This window comes from Argentina anserina, chromosome 5, assembly GCF_933775445.1.
Source record: "Argentina anserina chromosome 5, drPotAnse1.1, whole genome shotgun sequence".
NCBI lineage: Eukaryota > Viridiplantae > Streptophyta > Magnoliopsida > Rosales > Rosaceae > Argentina > Argentina anserina.
The window spans coordinates 20,063,787-20,087,907 of NC_065876.1; the positions used below are offsets into that span (position 1 = coordinate 20,063,787).

The 24,121-nt window shown below is 39.3% G+C and overlaps 2 protein-coding genes and 1 non-coding gene across 3 annotated transcripts; 1 reads left to right on the top strand and 2 right to left on the bottom strand.

Annotated features, from left to right (window-relative positions):
• Positions 1-657: 657 nt before the first annotated feature.
• LOC126796556 (small nucleolar RNA R71) lies at positions 658-764 on the bottom strand. The gene has a single exon (XR_007672397.1). It is a non-coding gene; the product is annotated as a small nucleolar RNA R71 (small nucleolar RNA).
• An 834-nt stretch (positions 765-1,598) lies between these two features.
• LOC126793176 (short integuments 2, mitochondrial) lies at positions 1,599-6,941 on the bottom strand. The gene is made up of 7 exons (XM_050519623.1): positions 6,660-6,941; positions 6,477-6,554; positions 6,250-6,391; positions 6,082-6,152; positions 5,899-5,995; positions 3,319-3,533; positions 1,599-1,891 (listed from the first exon to the last, which is right to left on the bottom strand). Exons 1-7 carry the CDS (start codon positions 6,939-6,941, stop codon positions 1,640-1,642), a joined length of 1,137 nt encoding a protein of 378 aa, XP_050375580.1. The 3' UTR covers positions 1,599-1,639.
• A 3,859-nt stretch (positions 6,942-10,800) lies between these two features.
• On the top strand, positions 10,801-12,136 carry LOC126793178 (ABC transporter I family member 20-like). Its single transcript, XM_050519625.1, has 3 exons — positions 10,801-11,322; positions 11,413-11,643; positions 11,741-12,136. Exons 1-3 carry the CDS (start codon positions 10,801-10,803, stop codon positions 11,948-11,950), a joined length of 963 nt encoding a protein of 320 aa, XP_050375582.1. The 3' UTR covers positions 11,951-12,136.
• Positions 12,137-24,121: the final 11,985 nt, after the last annotated feature.

Sequence of the window (24,121 nt, forward strand, 5' to 3'; positions counted from 1 at the left end):
GGGCACGATTCATGTCTTTATTTTGTATTTTTCAATGCTAACCCTTTAACTTTCGTATTACATGAATTATGCATGTCCGCAATATCTAAGAAAACACAAGAGCTCAAAGATCGAACTCAAGCAGTTAGAGACTTACAAAAATCTTTCTCGAGTGGACCCCTAGATTTCGAATCATCTCCAAGCAATTCAATCTTAAACTCTTCACCAAGATCAGAAGAGGAGGATCACTTCTTCCCCTTCATCTTCAACTCAGAGACATACACAATTGCGGACTGTGACCTAGTTCCTACCGGTGCTCCAATGGCACTGAAGAATGCGTTCATCCCCACCACCCCTGAATCACCTTCATGCATTGCTTTCACTCCACCAGATGAAGCCAACTTCTCCATTATGGTACAATTGCTTGGACATCTGCCTAATTATTATGGTTCCTCAATGGAAGACTCTAATGTTCACCTTAGAGAGTTATTGGACATTTGCAAGCTCCAATCAAGTTATCATCTTTCTCAAGAAGGCTTGAGGTTGCTTTTGTTTCCATTTACCCTTAAGGACGATGCTAAGCGTTGGTTGTACTCTCTGCCTGCGGGAATCATCACCACATGGGATGAAATGACTAGGAGGTTCTTGAAGAAATTCTTCCTTGCTCAACTCATGAAAAGACTAAGGAGAGAGATTCAAAACTTCATTCAAAATGATGGTGATTCGTTCTACGAGGCATGAGAGGAATTTCAGAAACTGCAAAGGAAGTGCCCTCACCATGGTATTTCGTTAGATGACTTAGTGCAATTCATTATAGTTCATTGAATGATATTTATACTTCTACAGGGAGAAACCTTAAAACGGCAAGAGGCTCCTCAACAAGATGCATGCACAATAGCATTTTGCATTCCAGATTTTTTTAACTTTGCTTAGTTAAAACTCTTGATTCTATATCCGAAATCGGTACACAGATAAGAAGAACCTTGGTACGAAAGCTTCAACACAGTTCCATCTGCAAGAGGTTTATGTCTGCTATTGCTTTAGTTGGTCTTTTATTGTTTTTGCTTTTGTTTAGTTCCTCACTACATTCTGGAACCATTATGCAGATGAAAATGTCAAAAGTGATGGGTACACTTCTAACACCAAGCATATTTGATGATGAAGTTAAATCTCCTGAAAAGAAGACCTGCAGGTCCTGCAACAGTGATTAAGACTGCATTAGTGCTAATCATATTTTGTGGATCGGGGATTCCTTTTTATTCTACTTCAATTGGGTTCTGTGGTACTATTTTTCCCTTAGCCCGGTATTTTGTCCCACTGGGTTTTTACCGGGCAAGGTTTTGACGAGGCCACTCACTAGCATTCAACTAAGTTGCAATACTTCGAAAGTCAAATCTATCTTGATCAAAGATGAATGACTACTTTTGTGTCCCAGCTTGAATTCTTTCTCCTACCAACTTAAATCTCATTATGTATGTTTCTTATGCTGTTCCCCCTCCATTTTGTTGATCAAGCTCCAGTTAGGAGATGCAAAAAGAAACTGCCAAAGCTTTCTGCTTCAGTGTGTTAGCAAACATGAACAATTGACTACCAAATAACAATCGACTACCAAGGGAAAAGAAGGATTTTGATAGACGGTGACATGTTCAATATGATAATATCATTGAGGCAAATTAGAATCCGGGACATCATCAAGGATAAAAGGACCTAACTTCCCCGTTCTAAATAAGGTAAGAAACTTCTTTGATACCATCAACCGAGCTTCTGGCCCCTTGTTAGCTATCTTAAATGCCTTCTGCAGTGCTTCAAACTGCTGATCTATAAGCATCTCCAAGTCAGCTTCATCGTCTACACTGCCATCAAATTCTGACAGAGTCGAATATAGAGCACATTCTACTTTTGTTACTAGGTCCTGAAAAGTGTAGAAATATCAGCAAGTCAAAATCACCAAGAATTTTGTCTTGCTACACTTGTAATTGTGAAACACAAAAAATAAAAAATCAATGCAAACTGATGGACAGGTATAAATAGTAATGAAAAATGGATTGTGAGCACAAGCTTCCTTTTTCTGTTTTTGGTCCAATCAGTTAAATTTTAACATTTAAAAGAGAATTGAATTCCTTTATTTTATTTTAAATAGAGCAACTTCTACAGGTTTAAAACTTGCAACAATATGTCATGGAGACTGGAGAAGATGACCACAATAGAGAAAAAGCTTAATATATAAATCAAAGGATACAGCACTTGAAATCAAGGTTCACATCAACCACCTTAAGCAAGACTCATAAAAAATAATTATAAATAATAATAAAAACTAGACCACAGCTGCCTTTTGAAGCAAGACAGTACAAAAAAAAGATTGCACTATTAGAAGGTGACATAAACGTATGCCCAAAATCTCACCAAAACTCTGTCCTAAAGCTCCTACCCATCTTTGAACTCATGTAAACAATTTTATATTTACTTCATACAATGAGCAAGACAACAAAGTTAAATGGATGTACCGTGTTATTGCTAAATGTAACTCTATGGGATCCAGTCTAAGAATCCAATTTATTATTGACAACCCTGACAGAGTTTCTTGCTAATTGGTTGTTATATATAACTTGTATGTTCTTGGCTGCACAGACAGTTAAGTAAACAGCTAACAATATCGACTCCAGAGGCTACAATGTTAACATACACTCAGTGTTTGATTAAACATCAAACCTAATACTCCAAAAGCCGAACATCAACTAGACCAACATGGCCTGGCCATAAACTGATTAGAAAAAGAAAAGCAAATATTGAAATTGAAACCAAATCTTTCTATACAAAAAATTATGTACCCTTACTTTGAGATATTCAACATACAGCAACATCCTAAGCCAAACAACAACTGAAGAAACATAATATGTTCCTTGTAGAATCAATTTTAAAGGAATGCCATACCAATGTCAGAAATCTATGCCCCAAGTTCCGGTTAAAAACTATCAGAATCCCTTCTTCTTTTTTCAAACATACCACCCCGCAATTCCCCCAGACTTATTTGAATACAGTAATTCCTATTTAGACAGTATACATGTAGGATACAAGGACAGAAATATCAATTACAAGGCTAATTAGCCAATAAAAATTGGGCAAGTTACCTACTAATATATAAAAAGCCTAGTAATGTGGTAATGAAAAAATTTCTATAAGTACTGTTTTTTTTTTTTAAAACAAATAGCATTTATGCACTTAAGAAGTTTAAAGATTTAAGCTTGGGACATTAGATATATCAGAAGTTTAAAGCAGTAAACCGTTGCACAAAAAACTACTGTGCATAAAGAGGATAATACAGTAAAATAGATCAATCACCTCAACGTACAGGACGCCAGACTTATTTGGCATCTTCCTCCTTGGTTGAAGATTTATAAGACTATAGTCAACTTTTTCCTGAGCGTCATGTTGAATGGCTTCTGTTCTGCTATTATGTGAGTTGCGCCAGTGAAGAGGAGTCCTTCTAGTATTTAGAACTGCAAGTAAGTATTGAGCAATACGTTCCTCCCCCACCACTGAATCTTTCACAGATCCTGCAGGTTCATTTGATAAAATTGATTAGATTCAATTTGTACACCGACCAAACAATCAGTTATCTACCCCCACCAAAAGTAAATGCCACAGACAAACCCTCAGATACCAATCTATAGCTTAACTAATAATGAAGAACATAGGGTTCAAATTTCAAACACAAGCTTCAGTGAATTTCATCAATTTTTCAAGATTTAATCAGTTTATCAGTTTTCAATCTTCCTTGACGCAAGGAATTTGGAAATACTACAAAGAATGTATGTAGCTGTTCAATAGTCACACTTATATGGATCATACACATTAAAGATATGAGGTTTGACATTAACCTCATGAATTATAAATGAATAGAGCATCTTTATATATGATGAAAAACAAGTTAATGCAGAGAATAAGGTGGCTGGCAAATGAAACCCTTGTGGAAGCCCAAGAAAAAGTCACTACCCCAGCACCAGAGCTGAGGTCTCCCTTGTACATTTTAATAGTCTCAACATGGTAGCTCAAGTGTTTTAGTGAGTAAGAGATTACATGAGAAATGTCATCCTATATAAAAGTTAGAAAACAAAGAATAAGACTTTATTAAAGAGACGATATGTACAGACAAAGAGGACAAAAGGCCAACAAAACAGGGATCAGCAAAAGTACAAGAGAGATGTACCGGAATCTGAAACCCCCCTAAAGAAATTCATAAAAGAGAAACTACAATCGTTAGAACTTAGACGCCTCAGAAACAAAAGGCCAAAGAACTTACCGAAATCTAACTCCCTACTACACCTTCATAGACTTCAGAAACTGCTTCTAATTCTTTCCATCCACAACACCGAAACGACACCGCACCACCACAATGTTTTGGCTTTCTTCCCGTTTCAAAACCCGGACAATCAAGCAGACAGAGCCAAAATCTTCCCCAAGGCACCCCCATACTAAGATTTAAGGCCGAGTATTATTAGGATACTTAGGAATCAAGTGGTATTGCACGAATCTGCTTCAAATCTTGGCGTGAGCCCAATGTGTCTGATTTTCCGAGGGCATCATGTGCAATATGTCTGAGAGTCATCACTTCCCTTGTTCTCACGCTTCTGCAACCTTTGTTCTCTAAACTCTAAAGTACACTGAGACTACAGTTTACAAATATAGAAGTCCACTCTTTCTGCTATATTCCATGAGTCTTCTCTTTCTGCTAAAATTGTAAATCTTTTAACCACCTATGCCCACCAAAAGCAGGCAAAACCAGCCTTCTTTTTTTCGAATATTAGATTAATAATTCCTATTGTATGTTGAATGACACGAGACCTTAAACTTGTTAAAATGACCTCTATTTCTCTAACAGGTTTAAACACAATATATGGGATATGTTTTCACAGGTCTCTTTTAGTCACGATGTATTTACCATTGCATTTTTCAAAACAACAATACATTTGAAGAAAAATTAACATCGAACCTAAATCTCAAAAATCCCAACTTACAACTTGCATGGGAACTGCAGCACCAGCAACAGCACACACACACACAAACTGATTAAATGAAGTGGCATATGTAATTGTCAAGGATACAGGTAGACCCATGCCTACATAGAGCAGCCTTAAGTTGGCTGGAAACGAAGTATCCTCTTTGGAAGCCAAAGACTAAGCCCAACCCTTTTTGTTCCAAAACAAAGTCACCATGTAGTTTAGGGGTCTTATCAAGTTAATTTTCAGTTAATGAAGAAAAATTATGAGCCTAGAGTTTCTAAGAATCTATTAAAGTCTGAGTACTCGAGGGCCTTTAGTGTATCTTTATGTCTATTTTAAGTTGTAAGTACTTAAAGGTCTCTATTATATATAAGTTTTATTGGTTGTCAGGTATTCTAGGAGCCTATATATGGTGGCCTTCCAATATGGGTTGTATTTGAAGGCTTACGTTTTGTGGGACTTAGGTATTTAAGGGTTGTATTTGAAGCCTATATATGTGGCTTTCTAATGTAATTCAAAGATAAGACTGGAATGAGTTAAATATATCATATTGAAGGCTGTGCATTGGTTTCTCTCCCCTAACCTCCCTTATTCTATTTCCCTTCCAAAACCCCCTCTGTTTCTTTCAAAACTGTTTTGTTCCCTTGTTCTCTCAATGCTCCCTACCATTCTAAATCAAAATTATATAAAAATAAATAATAAATAAAAACAATCCCTAAGGCATTCCAACCAAATTCCCACCAATTGTTGTTGTCTCCTGCATCACTATATATCTGAATGTCAAATACAACGGTACCACAACTTCCTGCATGTCTTTTATATACCATTGTAAGCCCAAGAAGATCAAATACATTCACAAAGCAATAGCCACACAAGCACCTTTTAAGTTCAATTGGAAGAAAAAAAATTAAGGACAGACCTGCAAGAGCTAGCTTTAACCCAGTCTCTATGTCTGGAATACTTGGAACCAATACACCTGGAGTGTCAAGAACGTATATGCTAGGCTGATGAGCAATCTGTAGACAAACAACTGAACAAGGTCAGAGCAACAACTCAATACAGAGGAAGACCAAAGCATTTGAGACCAAAAATGGTGATTGACCTTATATCCGGCAATGTCTTGAGTAACACCAGGCAATGGACCGACCGTAGCTCGCTTCATCTTCCCCTGCACTAAGAAAGAAACTCGAAAATCATCACTCATATTTTCATTTCAACAAAATAAAATGCATGAAAAATCAACCACTAAGATTAACAGTATGAAACTCACCAGGAAAGCGAGACGAAGCAATCTGATGAATAGAATTAATCAGAGCAGATTTGCCAACATTAGGAACCCCAACGACCATAACAAGCAAGGTGGGCTCCCTCGAAATCACCTCCTTCAGTTTATACTCCACCAGCTCAAGAAGCTTTGTGTCAAAACAACCACCAGTTCACAGCTCAACCCAATCGAAAATGGCAAACAACTTCAAAGAAACAGAATTGAATATGTACCTTGGAGACAGAACTCCTGCTATGCGCACTAATGGGCAGGCAGTCTTTCCCGGACGACTCGAAGAACCGAGTCCATCTCTGCAAAAGATTACAGCTCAAAATATCAAGATTCGAATGACAAAACAATAGAGAGAGGAGAGGAGAGGAGAGGAGAGGAGAGGAGAGGAGGGGGAAACACATTACGTGCATGATGTTGGGGTTGGCGAGGTCCTTCTTGTTGAGGGCGACGAGGGAGCGTTTGGAGCGGAGTTGGGCTTCAAGGTCCTGATTGGCGGAGGATAAGGGAATGCGAGCGTCGCGGACCTCAATGACGAGGTCGGCGAGCTTAAGGCGGCCGCGGATGGCGGAGGTGGCGGCAGCCATATGGCCTGGGAACCAGTTGATGGCTCCTCCGCCGGTGATGAACTCCATGTCTGCCAACCCCAGGCCCTTCTTCACCAAGTCCTTCAATCCTCCTGCGGCCATTATTTCTGTCCTGGGGTTTTAGGGAGGAGCTTTATAGGATTATTAAAAATTTAAAACACAAAGTTACTGTTGAAACACAGATGTGAAATGCTTTGTTTTTTTTTTAATTATTATTATTCGATGAAAATAAAAAAAAATAAGAGTAAAAATCTAAAATGGTACTTGAAATATCGTGAAATTTATTTTTTAGTACTTAATAATTTTTTGCTACCTGAAATTATTGCATTGTTACCTAATATGAGTACCTCTGTAAGTTTTTCCGTTAAATCAATGACGTGACATATATTTTGATTTTTTTATTAAATAACAAAGAGAAAAACAATAATTTTGAAATCACTTTTGTTATTATTGCTAAAGAAATATGTACACTAAAATTTGCGTAAAATTTGTGTTACAAGAGTTGATTTTCATCTTAAATTAGCAAATTTGATACAAAAAAATTTAAATATATAAATAATATATGTATCATTCATCAAGTTCACCAAATTTGCAATCAATTTGGTAAATTTGTGAAAATTTTAGAGGAAAAATAGAAATAAAAATAGTGTGAGAGGAAATTATGATAAAACTTGCTTCCAACCTAATATGTATACGTGTGTCTGATTATGAAGTGCGCTTGACAATTTCATAGATTACATGATCCCTGGAAAACAATAAGGGTATGAGATTCATCTATATTCTAACTGTTTTTAGACCGTAAAGGTGGGAAGAAGGTTGTAAAAGTTTGTGAAATTAGAGTTATATCTTAATCGGTTCGATTACTCGACATCAATATTAACCCTGTAAGTATCGTTAGTAGTATAAAGCAAGAGGGTATCGTTCACAAACCATAGATCAAGCCAGGGCAAAGAACCACAAACATTTAACAAGAAATTCACAAAAGATATAAAAGATTCAAGATATAGGATCAGATTGTATGAAGACAGAAAATAAAAACCTAAACTAATATAAACAAGTGATCAATCAAACACACACACAAGTCATCACCAAAATAAGATACACAAAGCCAACGAAAATCAAGTTTCATTCTCCCTAAGGTTCATGCCGAAACATCTCATAAGTAACTAGGGTTGAATCATGCAATTAGGGTCCTCAACGGTTATCCTAAACACATAGACACAAAGACATTCAACTATTTCTCAACGCCATTCATTGAACTCTAATTAATTAATCCTAACATGCATACTCAACACAACAAATAAGAATCATTGAATTCATCACAAGTCTTAAATCTAACAACCTAGATGTCATACTATACTCAACGCAAACATTACACTTAGATACTTCCGAAATTACTTCAACAACATGCACGACATAAACCAAAACTCATAGAAAAAAAATTCATCATCTTTATATAACTCGAAATCGTACTATAACTTCATAGACAAAGTCGAAATAGATTAACAAAAACCAAACATTGTAATCATCCAAATACAAGAAACCTAAAAAACGAATTGAACATAGAAGAATCATGTCACACTTTATGCTATCTCTACGCATTCACAAAGGCAGGCTGAGACTTCTAAGGGGATGAAGCTCATTCACTCAACGTGCTTGGAACAAGGGATGATGAAGGATGCAATTCGGATTTAGGATTTCTTGGTGGTGAGTATGTGTTTGGGCAGAGCTTTGGTTAGTACTTGGTGCAAGGATTGATGATTCTTTTATGTGTAAATGAGGTATTATATATAGAGGAAAAACTTTAGGGAGGCCGGCCACAAAGTTGAAACCAAATTGGTTTCGGTTTCCTAGATTTTCTCAATTCGGCAGAGCTGACCTTTGTGCCTTGTTGTCGTCATAACTCTCGCACGAAAATAGATATTGAGGTGATTCCAATTGCATTAGAAAATAGACTTTTGTAGCTTTTCATCCATATATTATACATTGTCTGAGTCATCGTGAGCTATCCAGGGGAGTCCATCAAATATGGATGTCGTGCACTGACAAAATTCTGATTCTAATAAGGATTGGACATTAATTGCATATCTTCTTCCTCCTTTAGTGCTGATTTGTTTTGTAGGAATTTCCTCCTTTGAATCAGGGAGACAGCTCTCTCTCTCTCTCTCTCTCTCTCTCTCTCTTATCTCATTGGGTGCAGCCTTCTTTGATTTTCCTTCCTTCATTTGTTGTAGTCTTCTTTGATTTTCTCACCTCTTCTCATTTATTTGATGCATGATTTCTTTGATTTTCTTACCTCTTCTCATTTATTTGTTACAACATTCTTTAACTTTTTTTAGTGCAAGAATTTATAGTGATTCTGATATAGATTCGTGCCTCTATATATAGGATCAAAAGCAAATCAATGGTTGAGATAATTTTGTCGAGCTCACTAGACCTCCGAGTAATGATTCGGTCATATCTCACTGTAAGAATATGATATTGATTCGATTCCAAATCCTACCGAAAATAGACTCGTAGAGCTTTCCATCCATATATGGAATATTTTCTAATTCGATCTGAGCTGTCCAGGGGAGCCCGTCAAAGTTGGACTATAAATCCTGACAGCTTTCTGATTCTTGCATGTATTGGCCTTCTAAGTGCATATCTTATTCTCCTTGATAATTCTGATTTATATGCACGAAAATATCTTCATATACACCTTGAAAATCCATTTCCAACTTTGTTTTGAAATCCAACTTCCAATAGGAAACTATCAATGTTGCACGACCTCTCCTTATCCTACTAGGAAACTGATTTTCAGTCTCTCCTCTTTCCTTGCGCAACTATGATTGTTTTCTTTCTCCAACATGGATTTGTCTTTCCTAATAAGAATAAGTACGTTAGAAACAAAGAAATGGAAAATGATGAATCCTACTCGAATAAGAAATCATATCTCAATAAAAGATTCTTATCACTTAGCACGATTTCATCATCAATTCACTCATAATCGATATAAGCTCTACCTAGACACTTATTCATACAAAAGAAACTAAAACATACTAAATAAGAGGTAACAAAGAGTAACAAGATGACATAAACACATTAAGAACGTCACATTTTGTACTCCTATCATATTTCACATCTACAAAACATATACATAGAAGAAACGAACTCCAAGCATTCTCTAAAACTCTAAGTAGCACTCTGTCAATTAAGAAACAAGTCATAAATAAATTAACCAACTTAGCTTAGAACTCATATATTCACCACTGCAATTCATTTTTTCTTTTTCTTCTACTTCTTTTTATGTAGATTTCTTCTTCTAAATGTTTTTTTCCTTACATTCTCTCAATGCAAATGGGCTTAAAATTAAATTTGCACTCAAGGACTCAAAATATTGTGTGGTTTGGATGTTTTTATAGGCTTACAAATATTTTTTAATCTAATATTTGACATAATGAGTCTAATATACAAAAAAAAAATTTATCACTTCAATTAAGAGAAAAATTTCAAATCCACCCTAACTTAGAATCCTAAATCAACCGCTGCTCATGATTAATATTCCAACGTGTTTTTGTTCAAATTGTACAAAGCAGGACATGACACACATAGTACATCACAAAAAACTGTGGCGTGCAATTATCTGATTTTTTTAGACTCAAACTGTATGTATGATAAGTAATTAGCTCACATATTACGATGAAGTGCTCTAACAATGGCAGTTGATGAATCTCACGAACATAGATTAGTAAGCCTCGGTTGTTACTGGTTGCCGCGAAACTTTCACCTAACTACGCAAGAAAGTCCCTCCCCTTTACAACGTGTCGCATTCCCATTGGGTCATTTGGGCGACACATTACGGGGACGCACCGAGTCCGCAGCCTCAGATGTGACTGTGAACGGGCCACGCCTCCCTCCCACCCGACCCGAATGCTTTAAATCCACCGCCAAATTCTCCCTCTCTCACTAACCGACAACAATGGGTGTCAACCAAGATTCCACAGAACCAACGATCGTGATCAACCGCCTCAAATTCACCTACCCAGGAATCAACGGCCACCCGCCCCCCGGCGCCAAGCCCCTCATCGAAGACTTCTCCCTCACCCTCAACGCAGGCGACCGATGCCTCCTGGTCGGCTCCAACGGCGCCGGCAAGACCACCATCCTCAAGATCCTCGGCGGCAAGCACATGGTCGACCTCTCCATGGTCCGCGTCCTCGGCCGCTCCGCCTTCCACGACACCGCCCTCACCAGCTCCGGCGACCTCTCCTATCTCGGCGGCGAGTGGCGCCGCGACGTGGCGTTTGCTGGGTTTGATGTGCCGATTCAGATGGATGTCTCAGCCGAGAAATTGATCAATGGGGTGGCTGGGATTGACCCGAATAGAAGAGCTGAGCTGATCAAGGTGTTGGATATTGATCTCTCGTGGCGGTTGCATAAGGTCTCAGATGGTCAGAGAAGACGGGTTCAGATCTGTATGGGGCTTCTCAGACCATACCAGGTACTTGAATCACTCTCATTTTAATCTTCGTTTTTGTAATTCTAGTTTTTGCACGCAAGGTGTTTGATGAAATGTCTGTGAATGATGTAGGTGCTTCTGCTCGATGAGATCACGGTGGACCTTGACGTGCTGGCCAGGGCGGACCTGCTCATGTTCTTGAAGAAGGAGTGCGAGGAGCGAGGTGCTGTGATCATTTACGCGACGCATATATTTGATGGATTGGAGAATTGGCCGTCACACATTGTGTATGTTGCTAATGGGAAGCTGCAGTTGTCAATGCCGATGGACAAGGTTAAGGAGACTTACAAGCTGTCCCTCATGGTTAGTGTTCGAAAGGGTTACAATGTTGAAGCACTATTTAAATTTTGAGTAATTTTCTTTGATTTGTTGTTGACATTGTATTGGATTTGATTTGCAGAGGACGGTTGAGAGTTGGTTGAGGAAGGAACGCGAGGAGGAGAGGGCGATAAGAAAAGAGAGGAAGGCAAGAGGTCTTCCCGAGTTTGATGAAAAAATTGAGGGAAGCCGAGTAGTGGTTAACAATGGCTGGGCGGCTGGGCGCCTCAACTCGACTGTTGCTGGAGAAGAGAACTTTGTGTTGAGCTCGAACAGGGTTCTCAGGCAATAGATACTTGTAGAGAATTTGAATGTGCTGCCGCTGGTTTAAGGATTTGTGACTGATCTTGTTTGGGATGATTGTATGACTTTGGTTTCTCTCCACGAATCGGTTTGAGATTTTTCATGGAGCCCTTCAGTTTGGATCCTTTGAATTTCTGTGTTGCTAAATTACTTTTTGTGTTCCAGTTCCGGCAGTTCGTGTGTATATATAATTACATATACCATCATTGGATTCATTGCTGGATAAAGGAAATCAAAGACCATATTTACTTGTTCCATCCAGTTTTTCAGTTTGTTTTCGATATGCCCCAGTTTCTTATTGTTGTCCGCTCAAATGTCAAATTAGAACGGAGTACTTTGGTAAGTCACAACTCACAAGCAAACCATCTCTCTCACGAGTCATGAATGTTAAAGAGTCTTCAACAATCTAATAGACTTGCCCCAGCTTCACGTTCAACTTACAGAGAGAGTTGACTCTTGGATACATCAATTATGTATAAGTAGCAGATTCTGACCAACTTTGCAACGTTAATAAAATTAAAATCGTAGTCAATTTTTGTTCTGTACTTTGCAACATTACTTAACAAACCGTAGTATTTTCCTGTTCTGTTTAGGTACCTTGCGCTCGAAAATAGACTGTTGCCTATACAAAGGACTTGAGTGTTATTGACAATCAATGACTCATTCAACACTGCATGCATTTAAGTCCATCAAAAGATGGAGAAATAATAGTAAAGGTTCAAAATCCATTGACTGGAACCCTAAACCGATACAAACAAACGTGCATGTAGAATGCAGAAGTCGAATTATTTAAAATCTACAGCCGTCAATCACTTTGTAATAATATCTAAACAGATACATACTCTGGATGTAATAATACCTTGCTGGCAATATTGTTCGAGAGCCAGTCAAGACCCTCATAGAGCCCTTCTCCAGAAGTGGCGCATGTACTCTGGATGTACCTGCAAAAGTAAGAGATTGTGTAAGACTGTAAGTTCACTTCCGAAATCAAATGCCTTTTATGTTAATGTACTCCGTATGTGCAGAAGGTATGCAAAGGAGGGAGGAGGTGAAGTATTTTTTAACGTACCAGTGGCGTTGGCGAAGAGAGTACAAGGTACGTTGTCTCGAATTTAATTTGTTAAGCTGAATACAAATGGTACGGTTGAATAGTAGTCATTTCACATGTTCATGCATATTAGATAAAAGCTTAGTATATATATCTGAACCCAGAATTAGTAATGCAGTAACTGCCTAACTGGGCTTAACACAAAAGTAGTATAAATTACTGCTACTCTGCCATATAGCATATACCAGCTACTCTTGTTCTAGCTAGCTTCTGACTCTCATTAGTTCCCAACACTGCTAGGATATATCAATGGCTTTTGCTAGCAGTAAGTCTGTACTTGTTTCATTACTCATGGTGGTGTTCCTCGTGATCAATATCGAACCATCATGCAGGCGTTTGACTCGGCAGCAGTCTCATTTTTCCAGAGAGACTACGACGGTGTGTACAAGGATGAGCGCATAACACCGCAACTAGAATCGAGCTGCAAAGACACACTGGCTACGCCGCCTGCTAGCCCGCAGAGACACATTCTTGACCAAAGAAGCAAGGAAATGAGGATACATAGTCATGGTTGTGAATGCAGTGCAGGATCTGCTTAGTTCAAGGTCTGAGGCACCTGCCGCTGCACCTGCTCTGCTGTAACACCACTATCTAGCATCCGATTCAATTTCATGTTGTCTTTCCCTTGCAAAATTATTGAATGTAACGAATAAAGATCATAATAACGATGTAATTGATTCATTAAGACCATTACATTCCTTCACATTTAACGATTGTCCGAAGAATCGTTCTATTTAAAGAACATGTATTTGTTTCCATCATTTATACGCACCGTGTTTATGCATATGAATTTAGGTTTGGGGTCTTAGATCAAAAGTTTGAGATGTCCTTAAGGTGTTTAGGGCGTGTATAAACTATAAAGGTGTTTATAAGCCGGTTTGCTATGTCGGGGGTGTGCGATAGGATAACATCTCAAACCATTCAAACCCTGCTACCAATTTGTAAAGTGGTCTGCCATGCTACCTCAACACCTTTATACAAGTGGTAACATGTTTGAATCGTTTGACGCTGATCTAAGTTCATTTCTTGCATACTCCAATCCATATCTCCAAGATCACAATTCTCCATAATTTTAGCATGCGAGGTAAATTGTTGAACCCAAGATCAATGCTGGTCCTCACTAATTGGCTATTATGTCAGAGATGAATTAGAAGAGAAAACTTCTGAAAACAATGAAGACAATCATAGGAAGATACAACAGTTCAACGCAAACCCCGTACTGAACACTGAGGTGACGCTCAAGTCAAAAAAGACATATCTAATGTATCACATTCACGATTGCTCAGAAGTTATACAGCTAAAGGAACACAGATCAAGAAACAAATACGATAGATCATCGGGCCAACAAGGCAACATGATCCTTTTGTATTGCCTGTGTTAGGTTAATATCAAAGAGCTCACCCCCGATAGGCATCTCCATCTCATAGAAGGGGTTCTTCAAGACATAATCAGTGTAGAGCTCATAGATATGTTTCAAGAGACCTTCCATGTACTGTGTGTAGACACATAAAATTTAATAAAGTAAATTATCTTAATTAAATGATTAAATCGACCAAGAGCCCGATAAAATTGCACACGTGGCCCAAAAATCAACAAAGTCGGGGCGAATCTGAATAAAATTCGTGTCAGCACATAAATTGATGATCGTAACCGAAACTATGTGATTCCGACTTAAATCGGAAAACTAAATGTCATTAACGATTCGAAATGGTAATAGGACATTTGATTAAATTAATAAATTCTTTAACGGTTATAATTAAGTCAATTATTTTCTGTTTAATTTAGTTATGATAATAACTAATTTTAAATTAATCGGAAAATACATATTGATTTAATTATACAATTAAAGAAATTTATTATTTTAGTGTCATTAAAATATTCTACAAAATAGAAACCTTGACACTATAAATACCCACTTAAACATGAAGAGGGGGGACTTGAGAAGAAGGGAGAAAATCACTTGAGCAAGATCACTCTCGACAAATCCCGAAGTCTCTCAAGTCCACGAAGATCATCAAATCCACGAAGAATCATCAAGCGGTCAAATCGCTCGTTCTTCATCAAATCCAAATCCAAACTCAAGTCCACGAAGAATCATCAAGGGGCCAAATCCCGAAGTCTCTCAAGTCCACGAAGATCATCAAATCCACGAAGAATCATCAAGCGGTCAAATCGCTCGTTCTTCATCAAATCCAAATCCAAACTCAAGTCCACGAAGAATCATCAAGCGGCCAAATCGATCGTTCTTCATCAAATCCAAATCCAAATCAAACTCAAATTCTCAAGATCAAGTGCACGTCACCCTTGAGTCAAGTCATATACGGAGATAGAATCAGAGGAGTTCACAAAGATTGTAACCCCGCGCTTGATATTCAATATATCACATTTTATTTTTACACGTATCTGCATTTTTATTTGTTTTCAGATTATCGTTCTACAAATTGGCACGCCCAGTGAGACATTTTGGCCTCTCATCTCCTTCTCCGAAGAAATCTTCAAATCCGTTTGTGCGATGGCTTCCAAGAACAACCAAGCCGTTCCAATGAAGAAATCCAAGTCCACAACCGCGAGGTCAAACGGAGAGGCCGAACTAGTCAAGAAATCCAAACAAGCATTCTCCAAATCAAAGAGTGAACCAATTGCCCTTGTCACCCGGAGCGTGGCTAGAGCTCAACCAATAACATTTCTGGCGCTTGCTAGCAAGCCTCGTCAACCAATCATCACCTTGGAGAGCTTAGGAGCAATAAAGCATGCTTCTCAAAGTGGGAAGAAGCAAGTGTCAAAGGAGAAGGAGCCAAAGGAGCAATCTCCTCTATCCGTTCATGGTGATGGCCCGATACTGGAAGACGTTTTCTCTGATGACGAGTCAAGCACGGCATCATACCATGGAAGTCCCAAAGAAGATGGCGATAACTTTCATCCTATGCCGCATGAATCCTCTTCTGACAATGCGCAGGTTTTGGTGATGGGGACATCCACAATCGAGGAACAACTTTCCAATATGTTGGAGATGGTTGAAAAGCTCACCCGAACGGTTGAAGAAAAGGATGTGCAAATCACTGAGCTCTATAGGAAGTTGGAGAATCAAAATGATGAGAACTCCACCAAAGGGTCATCTGGCAGGAGCAAAGTAAATGAAAAGGGAGAAACGTCCAAGAACGATGACGACTCTCTTGGTTTCTTATCACTCCAGCAATTGCAGGACATCATCACCAAATCAATTCGGGCTCAATATGGAGGTCCTTCTCGTGACTCCCTCACTTACTCCAAACCTTACACGAAGAGGATCGACAACTTAAGGATGCCGCTGGGGTATCAGCCACCAAATTTCCAACAGTTTGAAGGTAAAGGGAACCCAAAGCAACACGTCGCCCACTTTGTGGAGACTTGCAGTAACGCCGGGACAGAAGGCGATCACCTTGTCAAGCAGTTTGTTCGCTCATTGAAATGAAATATTTTCGAGTGGTATACAGACTTAGAGCCGGAGTATGTTGACAGTTGGGACCAAATGGAGCGCGAGTTCCATAATCGATTCTATAGTCAAGACGGACGGTGAGCATGATGGAGCTAACTAATACGAAGCAACGGAAGGATGAACCCGTGATCGGCTACATCAATAGATGGCGCTCACTTAGCCTTGATTGCAAGGATCAACTGTCAGAGGTGTCAGCCGTTGAAATGTGCATCCAAGGCATGCACTTTGATTTGTTATACATCTTGCAAGGAATCAAGCCTCGTTCTTTCGAAGAGCTGACTACTCGAGCCCACGACATGGAGCTAAGCTTGGCAAGTCATAAGGGGAAGAATGAAACCCTGGTTGACTAACGAAAAGACAAAGTCTTTGAAAGCAGATTTGACAAGGTTGTGAAGAAGTCTTCCAAAAAATCAATGGTCATCAATACTGCACCGGTTAAGATCTCTACGCGGGATAAGAAAGAGTTCAAGAAGGTGGAACCTCCTCGAACCTACGATAGGAGTAAACGCACGTTAAAGGAGATGGAGCAAAAGACGTACCGGTTCCCAGACTATGATGTGGCGGGCATGTTAGAGGATCTGCTCGAAAACAATATAATAGAGCTTTCGGAGTGCAAACGTCCAGTAGAAATGGATCGAGTCAACGATCCGAAGTATTGCAAATATCACCGCCTCGTTAGTCACCCTATAGAGAAGTTCTTTGTTCTCAAGGATTTGATAATGAACCTCGCCAAGCAAGGAAATATTGAGCTGGACGTTGACGACGTTGCTAAAGTCAATTGCACTACCGTAACATTCGGGTCTTCGAGCCAGCTCCACTCCCTTTTCACCCGATGAAAGCACCGTTCTGTTTCACAAATGAGGCGCGCGAACATAAGAAGACCAAATAAGTTAAAGAATGTCCTGCTTCCACGGCTATCCTCCAAGTTGCCTCTAATGCTGATGATGAAGGATGGATATTGGTCACCCGGAGAAGAACTCGCAAAGGTATGATGTCAAATTCACCGATTTCCCAACCAAGCCATAAGAAATCACCTCCACAACGGGAGGAGAATGGACGAGGACGTCTTGAGACGAAAGTCATTCCATATTTGTGAAAGCCTCTTCGACGGAATTTGTCAAAAGAACACTTGCCTACAAAACGACCGAATGTCACTTCAATGGACACAAGTTGTGAAGTCAGTGCCAAAGAAGATGAAAAGCTTGAACTAAGAGAAGTAAGTGCAAGTCAATTGTTAAAGAAGAATGAGGTGTTGAAACAATTGGAGAGTCTACCTTTCCAACTTAGCCTCTCTGACTTGATGCAATTGCCAAAATCAACGAGATGCGCGCTTGTGAAATTGCTCATTGATGTAGGAAAACACTCCACAAACATGAAGGAATGTGGCGTGTGTGATGCATATTGTGATATCATTCACTTCACAGATGATGACCTCCAATTGGGCTCTAAACCACATAATCGGCCTCTTTTTGTAACAGGGTACATGCGAGAGCGGAAGTTGAATCGCATGCTCATAGACGGAGGGTCAGCAGTAAATATCATGCCCAAGTCAACCATGTCTCAACTCGGCATCAATGTTGATGAGTTATCAAGGAGTCGTCTCATGATCCAAGGTTTCAACCAAGGAGGACAAAGAGCGATAGGGATGATCAGACTAGACATGAACATCAGAGAGTTAAAATCAAACACCTTGTTTCATGTCATCGATGCGAAGACCTCGTACAACTTGTTGTTGGGACGACCATGGGTACATGAAAATGGCATCATGCTATCCACTTTACACCAATGTTTCATGTTCTATTGCGGAGGTGTGAAAACCGTGGTAGGAGATACTAAACTATTCACAGAAGCTGAATCATACTTCGCGGATTCTAAATTCTACACAGATGAGGAATCAATGAAAGAAGTCGGAGTACCCTCTACGGGAAAAGCCGCTAAAGTGAGGGAGAACGATGCCAAGTCAAAAGACATTGAGCTTCATGGTGAAGTGTCGCAAAAAGTCTCATCTGAGGTGGCAACATCGTCTGCGGAAAGAAAAGCCAGTCATGCCTTTCTGGTCCTTCGCTATGTCCCGAAATCTAGACGAAGAGAAGGGGAGTCTCCATTTGTGGGGACAAAGTCACAAGAGTGCCCACGAAAATTAGAAGAGGATGATGTGAAGTTGTTGAGGGAGGAGTCAACATTGCCATTAATAAAGGTGACCAACCGAAATCCCACAAAGCAGCCACTAAAGAGATTTGTCAAACCAATTCAAGGAAAGACGGAACATGGATCACTGCCCAAGAAAAGAACAAGTGAAGGGTTCGATCTTAACGCATACAAGCTGTTAGAAAAGGCCGGATACGACTTTGGTTCATCAAGCAAAAAGGACGACCAAGATGCAGCAAAGATGACGCATGAGCTTGATGAGCCGCAAAAGAAGTTAAGAGAGCAAGGGGCAACAATTGATTCTTCTAAAGCTGGTTTCGGTTTCACTTCAAGCAAGCCAATCAGAATTTCAGGAAGGAGGAGGGCAGAGCGAGTCAATGTGCAACATATCAGTGTCGAGGTAGTTGAAGAAAAGAGTCAAGAGGTTTAGTCAATCCCTCACATTTCGTCGTTCGATCGCATTCGTCCAGGTTCCCAAAGAGTAACATCTGAACGCACTGAAGGATCAATCACAAGGGTGTCGGTTTTTGACCTTGTGAACATGACAACAAGTAGAGGTTCAGTCTTCAATCGCATCAGTAGTACAACCACTCGGCCTTCCGCATTCAAAAGGATGTCAAGTTCAGACAAAGATAAGAAAAAGTCAAACCTCATTCCGCGAAAGCTTGCGTTGGAAATGATCTAAGCACCTGACAAACGACAGATATGCAAGAGGAAAACAACTTGTAGTTGAGCGGAGAGAAAAGAAACAAGCCAAAGGGTGACTGATCCATTTCAATTCCTAAAAAGTACCTCAGTGCACCAAGATCTTTAATGGCAAACTTGGTATGCAAGGTACCTTTAAGAGACTGAATTTCTTCATTACTGTCACCAGTGATAATTAAATCATCCACATATATGAGAACAATGAGTCTTCCAAAAGTACCAGTTCTGACAAACATAGATGAATCAGCCATACTCCTTTTAAAACCACATTCAAGAAGCACAGAGCTGAGCTTAGAATACCAAGCTCTTGAGGATTGTTTAAGACCATATATAGCCTTATGCAATTTGCACACAACCCCAGCTTCATTTGCTTGAGGATGCCCTGGAGGCAAGCGCATATACACATCTTCTAATTCTCCATGCAAAAATGCATTCTTAACATCCATTTGAAACAAGGACCAACCAGAATTGACAACCACAGATAACAATACATGAACAGTGTTCATTTTTGGCAACTGGTGCAAATGTTTCCTTATAATCAACTCCAAACGTTTGAGTAAAACCACGAGCTACTAACCTTGCCTTGTGTCTCTCAATTCTGCCATCTGAATGAAACTTGATTTTGTAGATCCATCTGGCTCCAACTACCTTGTGGCCTTTTGGCAATTGAACAATGCTCCAAGTATTATTTTCATGGAGTGCTCGAAGTTCATCTTGCATAGCCTTTCTCCACACTGGTGACTGATTGGCCTCTTCAAATTATCTAGGCTCAGTGGTGTCACACAACTTGTTAAGAAAAACTGAATGGGGAGCTGACACATTGTTTAGAGTAGCAATATTACCAAGAATATGTAGAGAAGTGGGAGTTTCAAAACCAAATCTCACATTTGGTTTCCTAGTTCGACTAGGATACCTTCTTTCTAGTGGATCTGCAACATTGTTCTCAACGTCAGGCTCAGTGACTGCAACTGGATCAGGTTCAACATCTTCAGGTTGATTAACTACAACATCCTCGATGACCTCATCAACATCATGAACAGCTGAAGAGGGTTGATCAACGCAGTGATCATCATTTGGAACTACAGTGCGAGGAACATGAACCTCACTAGGTATAACTGGCTGAGGAGCTGCAGATTCAAAGAGCTCCCCCTGAAGATTATTATCTTTAGCATGAAAGAATGGTTGTGTTTCATCAAATCTCACATATCTGGAGACAAACAACTTCCTTAATTGAGAATCATAACACTTGTATCCCTTCTGTGATGAGGAGTAGCCAGGAAAAACACACTTGATGACTCTTGGATCTAGCTTGTCTTGATTCTTGGCATGAGTGTGAACATAACACACACAACCAAAGACTTTGAGATGATCAATGTTTATTTTTCTTCCTTTGAGAACCTCAAACGGTGATTGGAAGTTAAAAACTCGACTAGGAAGTCGATTAATGAGATATGCAGCTGTGTGAATTGCTTGAGACTAGTATTTCTTAGGAACATGAGCATGAAGCATAAGAGCTCTAGTCTTCTCCAACAAATCTCGATTTTTCTTTCTGAAATACCATTTTGTTGAGGTGTACCTACACAACTTGTTTGATGGAGAATGCCTTGTGAACTTAAGTAATTTTGCATGACTTTGGATGTATATTCAGTCCCATTGTCGGATCTTAATATGCAAATATTTGAAGAAAAATGAGTTTTGACCAGATTATGAAAGTCTTGGAAAGATTGAAACACTTCACTCTTTGATTTTAGGAGATACAAAAACGTAGTTCTTGTAAAATCATCGATAAAAGTTACATAAAATCGATAGCCATCAAAAGACTCTACCCTTGCAGGTCCCCAAACATCCATGTGAACTAAATCAAAAGCTCGAGATGTTTTTGAACTAGAACTAGGAAAAGGCAATCTGGTAGATTTGGACTTATGACAAGTCTCACATTTATGAGTGATTTTATAAGAAGTATGAAACATAAATGACATGACATTTGATGAAGGGTGAGCTAATCTCATGTGCCACATATTTGGAAGAGGAATGAGGCTTGTATCTGTAGCAAGACTTTGATGAAAACTTGAAGAAGCTGAAATGTAGTAAAGGCCATTTAGAAAAAACCCTTCACCAATCTTCTGTTTTGAAATACGATCCTAAAACACAACACTATTAGTTGAGAAAAAAACATGACAATCAAGAACATGAGTGATTTTTCCAACTGAGAGTAGTTTGAATGGGAATGAGGGAACAAACATGACATACGAGTACTTATGATTATAGAGAAGCTTAAGTCTAGCCTTTCCTAAGATTGGAACTTTCTTTCCATTTGCAACTGACACATGTGAGGGAGATTTGAAAGTGTGAAAATCTTCTAAATGAGATGCATCATTAGACATATGATCTGATGCACCAGAATCCACAATCCAAAAGTCATTATTATGCACAAATCTAAGGCAGTGGAAATTGCACAAATGATAACTGGAATCTCCTCTTGCCCTGCGATATTTGAATCAGCAAGATAGCCTGCAAACTTGCCAAGCATGGCAGTAGCCCCCTCACTGTCACAGTTGTCTTGTCTCTGTTGAATAAAAGCTGCAAACTCATTGATGAGATTGATGAGATTTGCAGTGAAGTTGTTGAGATCTTGTGAGTTAGAAGAGCTGCAACTTGCTCGATTAGCCTTAGGAGTATAGACAAGTCTAAACTGTCCCCTCGAGCTTTAATGAAACTTGTTCTTCAACTCAGGATGAAGAATCCAGCAAGTTTCCTTCACATGACCTACTCCAGTCCTTCCAATCTTCTCACAGTGTGTGCATTTCAGATCTGGGCGTCTGCCTCGATATGGTTTGTTGTTGCTAGCAAAAGCTCTAGCATCAGCAGCCCTCTCCTCTCTTTCAACAACAGCAACTTCAGCATTTGTCATGACCTTCCTTCTTGTCTCTTCTATTTGAATGGTGGTTCTCACATTGAGAAGAGTAGACAGCTCTAGTGACATGAGAAGATGACTCTTGATATCCTCATATTCAGCTCCAAGGCTAGTAAGAAGCTCAAATATTTTATCTTCCTCTTGTCTCTTCAAAAGTATAGCTCTCTCAGTGGTAAAGGGCATATAGATCTCGAGCTCATTCCATTTTGCAGTTAATTTGCCAAGATGTTCAGTGAAGGTTAGATTACCTTGTCGAAGATCAACCAACTCCCTCTTGATTTGGAACACTCTAGCACTGTTGTTTAGATCTCCATACATGCCCTTGATTGCATTCCACATGTCAAGAGCACTTTCTGAGTATTGAAAGATTGATTGCAGCCTTGGTTCCATGTAGTTGATGATCCATGACCTGACCAGTTGATCTTGAGAAAGCTAAGCATCATACTCAGCATCAGAAGTAATGGGCTTCTTTGCTTCCTCGTTAATGTAATTTGTCCTCTGCCTTCCTCCTATAGCCAAAGTCATGGCATTGGCCCATTGAATGTAATTGAATTCATTGAGCAAGGTGGAGGTGCGACGAGATTATGTGTTGGAGTCAATGACATCTTTAGAATCAGATGAAGAGTTTCCTGCAAGCTTATTCCCTCCGGCCATGATGAAATGCTAATGAAGATGAAATGAAAATCAAAAACAGAAGCAGGCCCTATGAGGATTACTGCTCTGATACCATGAAGAAGGTAACACAAGGAAATAGTTTGAATATGAATGATGTATTGAACTTCTAGTTTTTACAATTGAATCATATGTGCAGCTACAATGGAAACAACTATATATAGACTAGCAAAGTAAACAGTACTAAGAAAAGAAACTGCATTAAGTAAGCATTATCTAAGAAAAGATAGCACTAACAATAACACTAAGAAAAGAAACTGCTGCACTAAGTAAGCACTAAGAAAATATAGCACTAACAATAACACTAACAATAGCACTAAGTAGACAGCACGAACAATAGACGTACAAAGAAATGCCCGGCCTAGATCCAGAGGTAGCAGTTCATCGACTTGCTATCAAACCGGAGGCTCGGCTAACCAAGCAAACACAAAGACGCTTTCGATCAGAACTTGTTCATCAAATTGAAGCAAAAGTTGATAAGTTGATTGCCGCAGGCTTCATTAGAGAGGTTCAATATCCCAAGTGGATCGCAAACATTGTTCCTGTCAAAAAGAAAAACGGACAAATCCGCGTTTGTATAGATTTTCGTGACTTAAATGAGGCATGTTCAAAAAATGATTTTCCTCTACCAATCATAGAGCTCATGGTGGATGCGACAACCGGGTATGAGGTTTTGTCATTCATGGACGGATCATCAGGTTACAACCAGATAAGGATGACCTTGGAGGATGAGGAACTCACTGCATTTCGAACTCCCAAAGTAATTTATTGCTATAAAAGTCATGTCATTCGGGTTAAAAAATGCCGGTGCAACGTACCAACGCGCTATGCAGAAAATTTTCGGTGACATGCTGCACAAGTATGTAGAATGCTATGTTGATGATTTGGTTGTCAAAACAAAGAAAAGAAGTGATCACCTGCAAGATCTACGAAGAGTGTTTGACAGGTTACGCAAATACCAGTTAAAAAGTGTGCCTTCGGCGTCAGTTCTGGAAAATTTCTTGGATTTATCGTGAAGCACCGAGGCATCAAGGTAGACCAATCCAAAATTAAAGCCATCCAGGAAATGCCAGAGCCAAGAAATTTGCGGGAGTTAAAAAGCCTCCAATGATGACTCGCCTTTATCAGACGGTTCATA